Below are 12,382 nucleotides of genomic sequence, written 5' to 3'. Positions count from 1 at the left end.
CATCATCTTCCCCCCCTTCCCCCCCGTCGCCGACAAAGATGCCAGACACACTGAAAATCCTCATAGCCAATCGCGGCGAAATCGCGTGCCGTCTCAATCGAACCTACCAACTCTTCCCCCTCTCCAACCCCACTACGCCTTCAATATCAACTCTCGCCATCCACACTCCCTCAGAATCTAATGCTCTGCACGTCTCGCTCGCCGACTCGTCCCAACAACTCGCATCTGAGGGGCCAAGAGCATACCTCGATGCAGCAGCAATCGTCGATGTTGCTGTGATGCATGGATGTTGGGGGATCGCTCCTGGGTATGGGTTTCTGTCTGAGGATGCCACTTTTGCAAAGCTCTGTGAAGATAAGGGTATCGTTTTCCTCGGTCCAACAAGTGGACAGCTGGAGAGGTTGGGGAATAAAGTCTCAGCTCGAGAACTAGCAAAGTCTGTCGGAGTGCCTATCCTGCAAGGCACACAAGCGGGATCGAATTCAGCTTTGAACGATATCCAATCATTCGCATCATTGGTTGGCGGAGGGGGGAAGATCATCCTCAAAGCAGCCAACGGTGGCGGCGGGCGCGGCATTCGTGTCCTTTCTCTACCCACCTCTGCTGCCGAACGGGAAAGGGTTATTGCCAAGGCGTATGAATCGTGCTCACGCGAAGCGGCCGCATCTTTCGCAGATGGAACGGTCTACGCAGAACGTTTCCTCACAAACGCAAAGCACGTCGAGGTGCAAGTACTGGGAGATGGCAAAGGCGGTGTTTGCCATTTTTGGGATCGAGAATGTTCCCTACAACGCCGCAATCAAAAGCTCATTGAGATCGCACCGGCACCAAATTTGGCGCCCAAGCTGAGGGAAGGGATGCTGAATGCAGCGTTAAGGCTGGCTCAAGAGGTGAAGCTGCGCAGCTTAGCAACGATCGAGTTTTTGGTGGACCAAGAAGGAGGAGGTTTCTACTTTATGGAAGCCAACCCCCGCATTCAAGTGGAGCATACGATCACGGAACAAGTTACCGGTGTTGATCTTGTTTCGCTCCAGCTTCTTATTGGTTTGGGCTTTTCCCTGTCCGACCTCAACCTCCCCACGAATAGCCCTGCAACTACATTCCCTAGCAAGACATCAATCCAGGCCAGGATCAACGCAGAATCATTCACCGGAAACGCAGACGAAACTCGCCCCGAGTCAGGCTCCATCTCATCGCTTATCTGGCCAAATGGTGGTGGGGTGCGGATTGAAACTGCTGCTCATCCACCTCATCCGGTGTTAGGGGAGTATAGTGTCAACCCATTGTTCGATAGTTTGTTGGCGAAAGTAATTGTTACTGCTCCAACCTACAGAGCTGCGGTGCGTGCGGCTGGGAGAGCACTCGAGGGGACACTGATCGAGGGTGTAAAGACAAATAATGCGTTTTTGATAGCGCTGTTGGAGAGTGAAGAGGTGAGGGGAGGGAGGCAACATATTCATTCTGTTCAGAGTGGGGTGAAAGGGCACCTTGCTGCTGCGGAAAAGTACGAGGCTCGGGCAAAGATGGCAAGTAAGAAAGTGGATGCGAATGTAGAAGCGCGGAAGAAGGCGGAATGGAAGGAAGAGGAGGGGAAAGCGGCGGTCAAGTCTCATCTTTCGGGCATAGTGGTCAAAGTGTCAGTCAAAGAAGGTGACAAGATTGCTGTTGGACAAGAGCTAGCTTTGATTGAGGCTATGAAGATGGAGCATGTTGTCCGAGCCGATTCTTCCGCAGCTGGAGCAGTGGTGCAGAAGATCAAGATCCAGCAAGGTGGGGTAGTCAACACTTCTGATGTGCTGTTCATTCTCGACACCTCCAATTCTTCCACCTCTAGCGCCGCCGACAGCAGCTCAACTCCGACCGAGATCGCAGAGGATCCCAATGTACCCCGCCCAGAGCTTCTCGAACTACAGCATCGTCGCCAAGCCATCTCTGACGCTGGTCGCACAGCCGCTGTCGCCAAACGACACGCACGAGGATTCCGCACAGTCCGAGAGAATATATCTATGCTCATTGACCCCGACTCGCTCATCGAATACGGCGGCCTTGCACTCGCAGCCCAAAAGAAGCGTTACACACCCGAAGATCTCATTGCAAAGACATCTGGCGACGGAATAGTCGTCGCTTTTGGCCGCATTTCCGGCCACACAGTTGGACTCATCATGGGAGACTACCTCGTTCTCGCAGGAACGCAGGGTTATTTCCACCATCATAAACTGGATCGGATCCTAACTGCTATCCTCTCCCACCCCGCACCGTTGGTGCTGTATGCGGAAGGCGGAGGCGGTAGACCAGGAGATACGGATTATCCCTCCGGATCAGGACTGCAGACTCCAAGTTTTGCATTGATGGGTGCGGTGAGAGCGAGTGGTGTGCCGGTGGTGGGAGTTGCGAATGGGTATGTCTTTGCCGGAAACGCGGCCTTGTTGGGGACATGCGACGTCGTGATTGCCACAAAGAAAGGGATTCCCGGTTTGGCTGGGAAGGGTGAAGTGGGGAAAACGTCGATCGGAATGGGCGGCAAAGCGATGATCGAGGCCGGTGGTTTGGGTGTGGTTGAATCTGATGATATTGGGCCCACTTCGGTGCATGCTGGGACCGGAGGAGTGGATGTGGTGGTAGAGGATGAAGACGAGGCTGCGGTCGTTGCGCGGAAGCTCGTTGGCTTTTTCACCACGTCCAAGCTTGTGGATGGACAATGGGTCTATTCTGGAGATGTCAAGCTTCTTCGAACTTGCCTGCCTTGCGTAGAGGAAAGGAGACGAGCATTCGATATGCGCCGTGTGATCTCCCTCCTCGTGGACGATGAATCCTTCATCGAACTGGCCCCCTACTGGGGCACAGGAATGATCACCGGTTTTGCCCGAATCAAAGGTCTCTCCATCGCCATCCTGGCCAACGACCCAACCTCACCTCTCGGTGGAGCCATCGACATCAATGCGGCACTCAAAGCCACTCGTTTACTCAAACTTCTCGCTCGCACTCGCGCTACCCATCTCGTCAGTCTATGCGACACACCTGGATTCATGGTCGGCCCCGAATTCGAACGCACTTCCACTGCGGGTGGATCCTTCAGAACGTTCGGAGACTGGTTCACCGCTGCAGCTGAATTCACTCAAGCCGGTGGGCGAGTGATCGGGCTGGTTCTCCGCCGGGCATTCGGCTTGGGAGCACAGGCTATGTTGGGCGGTAGTACGCTAAGCAATTCAATTTGCGCTTCTTGGCCTGCTGGAAGCTTCGGGCCGATGAGTTTGGAAGGTGCAGTGCAACTCAGTATGAAAAAGCAACTAGCGGCGATCAAAGATGAGGAAGAGAGGAAGAGAGTGGCGGACGAGGCGGTGGAAGGGCTGTATAGAGGAGGAAGAGCGATCAATGTTGCAAGTATGGCCGAGATCGATACAGTGTTGGATCCTGCAGAGACTAGGGATTGGTTAGAGAGGGTTGTGGGGGATGTATTAGGAGAGAGAGTGGCAAGCTATAAGACGCGGCGGGGGAACGCTGCTCATCCTCATTTGTAGGCACTTCTCATACATTGCTGCCAATACATATTGTTTTGAGGTGAAAGAGATGGCGGTGTTACTGTGTCTCGGCGACTTGAAGGCGGTGTGATGGTGTTGGACCACGTGGTGGAGCTTGTTCTGCTGTCAATAATTTTATTTACTTTTTTAATTTTTTTTGCTTTTTTTTCTTTTTTTTCTTTTTTTAGATGCGGAGAATTTTCTGGCAGCATCGCTGTGTGAAAGCATGAGAAGGACCACTTCCACGTCACTCTTGCTCACGACATTCTTACTTGGCAGCCTGTTGCCTCTTCTACCTTCCCTACCGACCATCATAGCTCGCTACCATGTCATAGCATGCTTTTGTGCTCTATCCAGTTACCGCTCTGACGTCTACAGCGCATGTTACACAAGACAGCCATATTGAAAGTCGCTAAGCAAGGCATCTACCGACAAGATGATTCCTAGCGTCTCCGCATCGAAGCGGAAGTTGCGAATCACCTCACTGACCACCGCTCTCACCCTCCTCCTCGCCACTATCACCCCGACTCTCGCCTTCAAACCCAACGCAGCTTACTATGGTGCCGGTCGACGAATTCCAATGGACTCAATTCGAACCCTGACCTTTTACTCCGACAAACGCACCACTTATCGCCGTACCTCACCTCTCCCCCAACTCACCTGCGTGGGCAGTATGTGTTCACGCTATAGACCAGATGTAATCCAATGTCAAGCAATGGGTGATAACCAGTGGAAATGTTCCGCTGATCTACCATCGACAATGCGACTGGGTAGGGTAGAGGTCAGTTGTGAAGGGTATGATTATGCGGATGACCCCTTTGTTTTGAAGGATAGTTGCGCACTGGAGTACCATTTGTTGCCTAGTGAAAGGGGTCCCGATGATCCCTGGCGGAACTATAGGCTGGGGAGGAAAGGTGCAGGTGAAAGCATCCTTGAGGGTTTGTTTCAGTTGGCATTTTGGGGAATTCTCGGGGCGATAGTTATCGGGTTCATCAGAGCTATTAGGGGTAACGCAGCAGCGACAACAGCAGGAGCAGGCGGTAGAGGCGGCTGGGGAGGCGGTGGGGGAGGCTGGGGTGGTGGAGGATGGTGGCCAGGAGGAGGAGCAGGTGGATTTGGAGGCGCACCACCTCCTCCATACACAGCAAAACCAGAACCAGGCACATCCACCGACTCTAGCTCTTCCTCTTGGCGACCAGGATTTTGGACAGGGCTGGGGTTGGGAGGTCTAGCAGCAACCGCTGCTGCGAACAGGCGCAGAACTCAACCGAGCTTCTTCGGTGCTAGTGACTACGATTATGGTTATGGCGGAGGAGGTTTTGGTGCCGGACCGTCAATGTTCGGCGGAGGCGGTGGTGGGAGGAGAAGAGGTTGGGACGATGATGATAGAGGGATAGGCGGGTCAGGGATGGGTGGGTTTAGGGAGAGTACTGGGTTTGGTGGTACGAGGAATCGATAGTGACCATAACAGTCAAGTAAGGTAATGCAAGCTAGAAGTCACTGCTGAGTTGTGTTGCTTTTCGTATTGTGCAACTTCGTCCGTTAGCCTGTTGACGTATGATTGTGATAACATTGCGAGTCACGCGAGCTCTTGAAAGTGAGCAATCGCAATCTCCAGGTCAAAGCCGTATCAGATAGCTCCGCGGACACACGGACGATGGCGTGAGAAGGGTATAATGATGAGTCCGTCTATTATTGCATCATGTATATGCTGTAGTGTATGCGCATGGTCGACACGAGCTCTGTCTCGCATCATCCTGGGAGGCCAGTGGACGGCATCTATGCCGCTGGCTGGGGCTGGACCCTGGGCCTTCCCTCCTGATGGTGAATACTGGACCTCCTCAACCTGTGAATCTCCTTCCTAGCTTTCCTGTAGTGAATGAATTGTCCCAACACAATGAAATCCAAGAACACTGTCCCCAAACTTCCGACCAGCCAGGAGAAGCTCTCTACCAGATAATCGTGCTGTGTGCTCTTCAACAAGATACTCGCGACATATGTCAAGTTTCCTGCAACAGCAAAGACAAACAGTGCGAGGGAAAGACCTTCGCACTTTGTTGTGCGGTTCTTGGTGATCTGTGGCACGCGCGAGGAGAGGTAGAGTACGGCGGAAAGCCAGCCGGCGACCTGAGCATCCCATCGCCAACCAACAGGTTCTGGGACAGATTTGGGCTGTTTGGTAGAGCCATGGTTGCCGTAACCGTGTTCTGCGACCCACCATGCAGCAACGCCTGTGGCGACCACGAGGAGTGCAGCGAGGGTGTACATTATGATCGAGTTGCGGATAGAGTTTTCGTCGTCATCGTCGGATTTGGTGGAATAATCGTCCTCAATGAGGCTACCGTCGCCGATGAGTGGGGTGCGCTCGTTGGCTTCGAGAGAGGCGGAGATGGTGGAGATCTTGACTCCCCGGTGGTAGTATTTGGAGTAGTACCAGTATTGGAAGATGAGAACGCAGTCGCATGCGCAGTAGTAGAGAGCCAAAATGATCTGCAAACGCCCAAGGAGAGGGAGAGGGAGAGGGAGAGGGAGAGGGAGAGGGAGAGGGAGAGGGAGAGGGAGAGGAAGAGGGAGAGGGAGAGGAAGAGGGAGAGGGAGAGGGAGAGGGAGAGGAAGAGGGAGAGGGAGAGGAAGAGGGAGAGGGAGAGGAAGAGGGAGAGGAAGAGGGAGAGGGAGAGGAAGAGGGAGAGGAAGAGGGAGAGGGAGAGGAAGAGGGAGATGAGAGCTGCGTGTCAGCGAATGTTGGGTTGCGTCGAGAAAGCATTGTTTGGGCGAGCGGAGACTTACCATAGTCCAAAGGAGACCCTGGAACCAAGCGCCTGCAGCGTTGAGCGCATCACCTGCGAGCCAGATGATGACAAAGGTGATGGAGAGACCTTCTGCAGACTTGGAAACGTAGTTTTGATGCATTTGACTGAAAGAGGGCAAAACCTGAAAGGGGTGTAAGGGAGATGATCGGCGACAAACAAAAGAAGAGAGAGAGTGGGATGATGATTAGGGAAGGTGCGGAGCAAGAAGAAACGTACGGCGAATAGACAATTACCCAGCATGCGATCCTGTTGATGTGTTGGAAGAGCAGGCCAGAGAGAAAGAGGTGGCCGAAGAGGTGGTTTGTTTGACTTAGCTGATGTTTTCAAAGTGAGAAAGCTGTTGCAGGCAGAGCAACGCTCTAATTGACAGAAAGTTAGTATTACTTACGAGACCCTACTCCGCGAGGAAGAGAGGGCAGCAGTAATAGCAGACGTGAAGGAGAGACGTCGTCAGCAAAGCCAGTCAACGGTTGCAAGAAAAATTTGATGAGAGCAAGACTCACCAGCCCATGATGCTGCTCCATTCGTCCCGAACGTGTTTCTTGCCGCGACCGCCATGATTGTGGTGGTGGTGAGATTTGCTACCTTTCAACGCTGAAAGGTCCGCGTTGGATATCGAAGAGGAATCGGAAGATGCGGCTGCGACTGTGGTAGCCAAAAACAGGAGCGAGGCTGCGACCAAGAGGAGGCCGAGCACTTTTGAGGAGGGATATGAACGCATTGTATGTTATGTATGGGGCTCGACGATGGGTTGTTGGCTTGTGCTGCTGTGAACGGATCGAATGCTTGAGGGGTTGATGGTGAGGAGAGAAAGGAAAGATCAAGAGTTGAAAGAGCTATGATGACGATACGAGAGGTGGGGTTGAGCTGTTGAACTGTCGCCAAGCCAAATCGAGACTGGATAAGAAAAAGTCGCTCAAAAAGCACGCTCTGTAGTGAGGCAAAATTCGCGAATTTGTTGCATTTCCAATTTGAGTTTTGCCAGTCTGACTCGTTTCCCGTGTGACAACGCGGCGCCGACGCCGACAATGGCGTAAATGGCTGCCACAGCAGAGGGCGAGAGGTGCGTGCATCACTATTGCGTCAAAGCCTCTTTGGTGGCAAGTCGCTTCATTGCGTCGTTGTGCATGTCACGTGACCTCCCCCCCCCCACTTTTTCTTCTTTTTTTTGTTTTTTTTTTGTTTTTTTTTTTTTTTTGTTTTCCTTCCAGTAAAGGGTGTTACATCATTGTAGACTTGCATTCTTGACCAAAATAAAAATAATAATAATTGCCGCCATGTCCTGTGCACGGTTCGGCTATGAGACTGGGAAGCGTCTTTACGACGTCCGGCTATCATTCTAGCCTATCCCCCGAGCTGCCCTTCCTCGCAACTGCGAAGCAAGTCAAGACGTGGCTCAAAGAAGCAGCTCTCCATCTTGATCTTCTTCCCTCATCATTCACGACCTTTCTCTACTGCCTCTCAATTTACAAGAGCACCGAAGAAAAGTCAAGATGGCAGCAACTCCTCCCACTGGAAAGTACATGCTCTGGGTCACGTACGTATTTCGCTACTTCTTTCCGATACCTACTTCTGCTCTCTGCTGTATGGACTTGGAGCTGACGTGCAACTCGCCCCTTTCGTTTTCCGGATCATGAACACTCCTTATGCCTTCTCTCAATAACTGCGTCGTCACCTGGCAGCATCGAGGCCAAAGGCCCCGCTGAAGCCGACAAGATTATCGAGATGCTCAAGAAGGTCGCCAAGCGTGCCAACTCGAACGAGGAGCCCAACTGCCACGGCTACATTCCCGGCCGCAGCGTTGACAACCCTAACACCATCATCGTTTTCGGTAAGTATCTTGGTCCGATCAACTGCCAATGGTTCTCGGTATCTGATGAAGAAGCTAACATGACCCTTTCAAATCTATCGCTCTTTCCACCCGAACAATAGAGCAATACGACAACAAGGGCAGCAATGTCGCCAACAAAGAGCATCACGCTGGCCAAGACTTCCAGGCTCTCATGGCTCAAGCCAAGGACCTTACCAACAAGGTCGACATGAAGTTCTACGACTACGTCTGAAGCCGTCGTCAACAAAAGCCCATCATTGCTCTTTCAGCCAATCCTAGTTGAGGATCTCAACATACGGTCCGTGTGCTTGCGACCTTTGTGAGGATCATTGCAGAGCATCTGAATGGCTTCTGAAGAGACAGAAACGAAAAAAGCGATGGATTATGTTAGGCCCTGAGAATGAACATGATAGTATCTTGAGAGAGGTAAATTCGACCTGAGCGACGTCAGTGGTCGAAATGACTGCCGAGTTTTGTAGATGTTTTTGAAGAAATGCCTGGGGCAAAATTGTATTCAAATTAAAATGCTTCAATTCTAACTTTCTATGCCTCTGTTTTCTGAATCCCTTCTGGATTTGAGGAAAGAGGCTTTGCTGCCCTGGTTTTTTTTTTTTTTTTTTTTTTTTTTGGCTGAGCAAGCAAGCACGTCAGCCCCGGGTCGATATTCCTTTTGTCTCTGCCACACAGACGGAGAGAGACTGCTGAGCAGATGAGGCGAGCAAGAGGCGCCAAGATCGCGCGCTCAACAGCAGTCTCTGGTGGTCGTTAGGTTCATCATCATCAGCAAGGCATTGCTTGCCACCCTCTTACTTTACCACCACTCACCCCCCTTCACCCTCCTTCACCCTCTACTCATACTCGTAGCAAGGCACATCCTTATCATGTGCGATTGCACCTAATCTATAGCTTCGTACAACACTTCACAAAGCTCGCCTTTCGACATACAACTGCACAGCAGCCGACTTTCAACAGCTTACGCACTCGAACCGGCTCTTGTTGATTCCCTTCACTCCTTCAACCACATTTCTACCTTGGAGCTCAATCTAGCTTCGCTCGCTCATCATCATGTCCGGCTCTCAGAACTACGCCACCCCAAAGAGGGTCATACGAGCCCAAACTTGGGACGAGTCGGACGGCCACAGCCTCTCGTCTGTCGCCTCTCCATCTACACCAACAACAAAGACCACCTCGCTCAGTGGTGGCGACCTCTTCCAGTCGAAAAAGCAAGAGATCGAAGACGTGCGTGCGCAGCAGGATGCACAGCAGACCTTCGCTCAGCATCAGTCCGAGTTCGAAGAGTCGCGCGACTTGTTGCTTGGTGCCATCGACCACACCAGCACCTTGCTTCACGACCTTCGCGACTTCAACAAGAACAAGCGCATTATCCACTATGCCACTGCTGACGACGCACAGACCGCCGGTCCATCTCAACACCGGCACTCGCAGTCCAACTCGCAATCACAGAGCCTCGAGGAAGCCGTTGCCGACTTGAATCAATCCACATCCGTCGACAGTGCCCCTCGTCCTATGCCAATGCGCTACAACACCACACAGGGCCGCGCCAGCTTGCCTAACACACCTGCCCGTCAGGTCAGCGCCTCCTACCACGACGATGAGTCTGAAGAATCCACCGACATGTCAGTCCTCAAGCTCGACCTCCGTGTTGGATCTGTCGCTGCAAACCCACAGGCGCTTGTGCGATCGCTCGAGCGCTCATCAGTCGCACAGCTTCTCGACGGCAGGATGGAAAAGTCGGAACGTCATCTCGAGAATTTGAAGCAGCGTCTCTCCGACACGCAGTCCAAGGTGCTTGTCACTGGAGATCTCAACGCCGGCAAGTCCACCTTTGTCAATGCACTCCTTCGCCGTCCTCTCATGCCTACCGACCAGCAGCCCTGCACCACCGTTTTCTGCGAGGTTCTCGACGCTTCCGAACTCAACCGCGACGTCGAAGAGGTTCACATGCTCCAACCAGGTGTCAAGTACAACTCGCAGGATGACTCGACCTTCACTCGCCACACACTAGAGGAGATTGAGCAGATCGTCGCTGAGGCCGAAGAGGTCTCGCCCGAAGATGCACCCATCCTCAAGTGCTACGCCAGTGATACTCGCGCCACCCAGGACTCGCTGCTCAAGAACGGCATTGTCGACATTGCCCTCATTGACGCTCCTGGTCTCAACCGTGATAGTCTCAAAACTACCGCGCTCTTTGCTCGCCAGGAAGAGATCGATGTCGTCGTCTTTGTCGTCAGTGCTGAGAACCACTTCACCCTTTCCGCCAAGGAGTTTCTGTGGAACGCATCGCACGACAAGGCATTCGTTTTCATTGTCGTCAACAAATTCGATTCGATCAAGAATAAGGACAAGTGTCGCAAGCTTGTCCTCGACCAGATTCGCCAGCTCAGCCCTCGCACCTACGAGGATGCTGCCAACCTCGTCCACTTTGTCGACTCGCAGGCTGTCTTTGGCGCAGAAGAGAACTTGCAGTTCGCCAGCGCACTCGACACACCCTCTGAGGAGTTCGGCCGCAAGGTGCAGGGTGGTCAGCTCGTTGAGAGCCGATCTACCGAGAGCTTGCAAGCCTTCGCACGACTCGAGGCCGCGCTGCGCGACTTTGTTCTGCTCAAGCGTTCCAAGTCGAAGCTCTTGCCGTCCAAGACTTACATGCTCCGCCTCTTGTCTGACATCACTTTCCTCGGCAAGATCAACACTCAGGTCGCACAGATCGAGCTTGCCGAAGCGACCAAGGCGCTTGAAGTAGCACGACCCGAGTTAGCACGCTGCCAGGCGTCGCGGCAGAAGCTTGAGACCGTCGTTGAGGGCGAGGAGGACGAGGCAGTTACAGGAGTGATGCAGGAAGCACAGCGCAAGTTGACATGGGCAATCGAGTTCATCGGCAACGGTAAGCCCGCCGTTGACACTGTCGCCTTGCCAGCTTACCCTGGCTTGTTCAACATCTGGGAGTATGCGCAGGAGGTCCGTCACGCGCTCACATCTTCACTCGAGCTTGCCTTGCGATCGGTTGAGGAGACAGCACGAGGCACCGCCTCGCAGGCCGTCGACCGAGTGCAGAAGCTCGGCTTGGCGCATCTTCCGGACAACGAAGCGGAGAAGCGTCAGAGGATCTTCAACCCGGATGTCATGTTTGCAAAGCGTCGTGCGATGCCCGGCCTCATTGGTCTGGGACTCAGTGCCGAGGTTGTCGAGGTGCAGGTGTCGGACTTCTTTGACGCTTACCACCACTTCACCATCGTCACTGGTGGCAGCTTGTCGCAGGACAAGTCGGTGAAGAAGAAGGATGACAACGGTGACGATTTGAGCATGCTTTCGTCGTTGACGCTCGGCCTGGGTGCGTTGACGTTCATGGGTGGAAAGGCGTTAGGAGCGAAGACGGCGGTGGATGCGTTTGTTCGCATCTCGGATCTGGTTGGCAACCCAACAGCACGCAAGTGGGCTGGACCAGTGTTCGCTGTTGTTTCGACAGGTTTGGTTGTTTACTTGATCTATGACTTGCCGAACAGTGTGCCTCGTAACATCGGACGCAGCATCAAGTCTGGGTTGCAGTCTGGACAACTGCTTCGTTCCAACGACACCGGCAGAAGCGACGCTGTCACTACACTTGTCTCGTCGTCATCGGCGCGATCGTTGGCAGAGGGCGAAGAGCCGTCGTTCGCCGCAGTGCACTCTACACGAGTCGGCCGCGAGACTCGCAAGGTGTTACGTTTGGCATCATGGGATCTGCAAGAGCGCTTCCGTGTAGCTATCGCCCAGCGCCGTGCCGAGGTGGAGAAGCAGAAGGCCAAGCAAGCATCCGCCAACTTGGCGATTGACTGGTTCGACAAGACCACATCTCGTGTCACTGAGATCAAGGCTTCTGTTGACGAGGTCAAGGGTCTTGAGGCCTGATATGCTCTAGTACTTGCATTCACCGCTCAAAAGTTGTCCATCGTTATATGCAAGTTCACCATCACTCTCTGTATACCATCCTGTCGTTTTGTGCTATGTTTTGCATTCATGCTTGTCTAGTATGTTGGCAGTCGTAACAAAGAATCCCCAGCTCACACTCAGTACTCTGTTTTGCAAGGCTGATATCTGTGCTGTTGAGTTCTGGTCTAGTAGCAAATGGTGAAGGTAGCGAAGGGAAATCCGCGGAAGCAGGCAACATTTTCCGCCGATTTGAAATCGCACTGTACTGCCTTGCCGTGGTTGACTCGCTTTCAAGA

The 12,382-nt window shown here is 53.0% G+C and overlaps 5 protein-coding genes across 5 annotated transcripts; 4 read left to right on the top strand and 1 right to left on the bottom strand.

Moving 5' to 3' along the window:
* Nucleotides 1–38: 38 nt before the first annotated feature.
* On the top strand, nucleotides 39–3,518 carry UHO2_06295 (uncharacterized protein; the record flags this gene model as incomplete). Its single annotated transcript, XM_041556303.1, has 1 exon — nucleotides 39–3,518. One exon carries the CDS (start codon nucleotides 39–41, stop codon nucleotides 3,516–3,518), a length of 3,480 nt encoding a protein of 1,159 aa, XP_041412237.1.
* Nucleotides 3,519–3,954: 436 nt separating this feature from the next.
* UHO2_06294 (uncharacterized protein) lies at nucleotides 3,955–4,977 on the top strand (the record flags this gene model as incomplete). Its single annotated transcript, XM_041556302.1, has 1 exon — nucleotides 3,955–4,977. The coding sequence occupies one exon, from the start codon at nucleotides 3,955–3,957 to the stop codon at nucleotides 4,975–4,977; it is 1,023 nt and encodes a 340-aa protein (XP_041412236.1).
* Nucleotides 4,978–5,297: 320 nt separating this feature from the next.
* UHO2_06293 (uncharacterized protein) lies at nucleotides 5,298–7,049 on the bottom strand (the record flags this gene model as incomplete). Its single annotated transcript, XM_041556301.1, has 4 exons — nucleotides 5,298–6,008; nucleotides 6,306–6,432; nucleotides 6,545–6,580; nucleotides 6,832–7,049. 4 exons carry the CDS (start codon nucleotides 7,047–7,049, stop codon nucleotides 5,298–5,300), a joined length of 1,092 nt encoding a protein of 363 aa, XP_041412235.1.
* A 772-nt stretch (nucleotides 7,050–7,821) lies between these two features.
* UHO2_06292 (uncharacterized protein) lies at nucleotides 7,822–8,391 on the top strand (the record flags this gene model as incomplete). Its single annotated transcript, XM_041556300.1, has 3 exons — nucleotides 7,822–7,865; nucleotides 8,011–8,159; nucleotides 8,261–8,391. The coding sequence occupies 3 exons, from the start codon at nucleotides 7,822–7,824 to the stop codon at nucleotides 8,389–8,391; spliced, it is 324 nt and encodes a 107-aa protein (XP_041412234.1).
* An 833-nt stretch (nucleotides 8,392–9,224) lies between these two features.
* On the top strand, nucleotides 9,225–12,065 carry UHO2_06291 (uncharacterized protein; the record flags this gene model as incomplete). The annotated part of the gene is made up of 1 exon (XM_041556299.1): nucleotides 9,225–12,065. The coding sequence occupies one exon, from the start codon at nucleotides 9,225–9,227 to the stop codon at nucleotides 12,063–12,065; it is 2,841 nt and encodes a 946-aa protein (XP_041412233.1).
* Between the last annotated feature and the right edge of the window lie 317 nt (nucleotides 12,066–12,382).

Source organism: Ustilago hordei (genome assembly GCF_900519145.1).
Source record: "Ustilago hordei strain Uho2 genome assembly, contig: UHO2_contig_18, whole genome shotgun sequence".
Classification (NCBI taxonomy): domain Eukaryota; kingdom Fungi; phylum Basidiomycota; class Ustilaginomycetes; order Ustilaginales; family Ustilaginaceae; genus Ustilago; species Ustilago hordei.
This window is presented reverse-complemented; position numbering and strand designations above follow the sequence as displayed.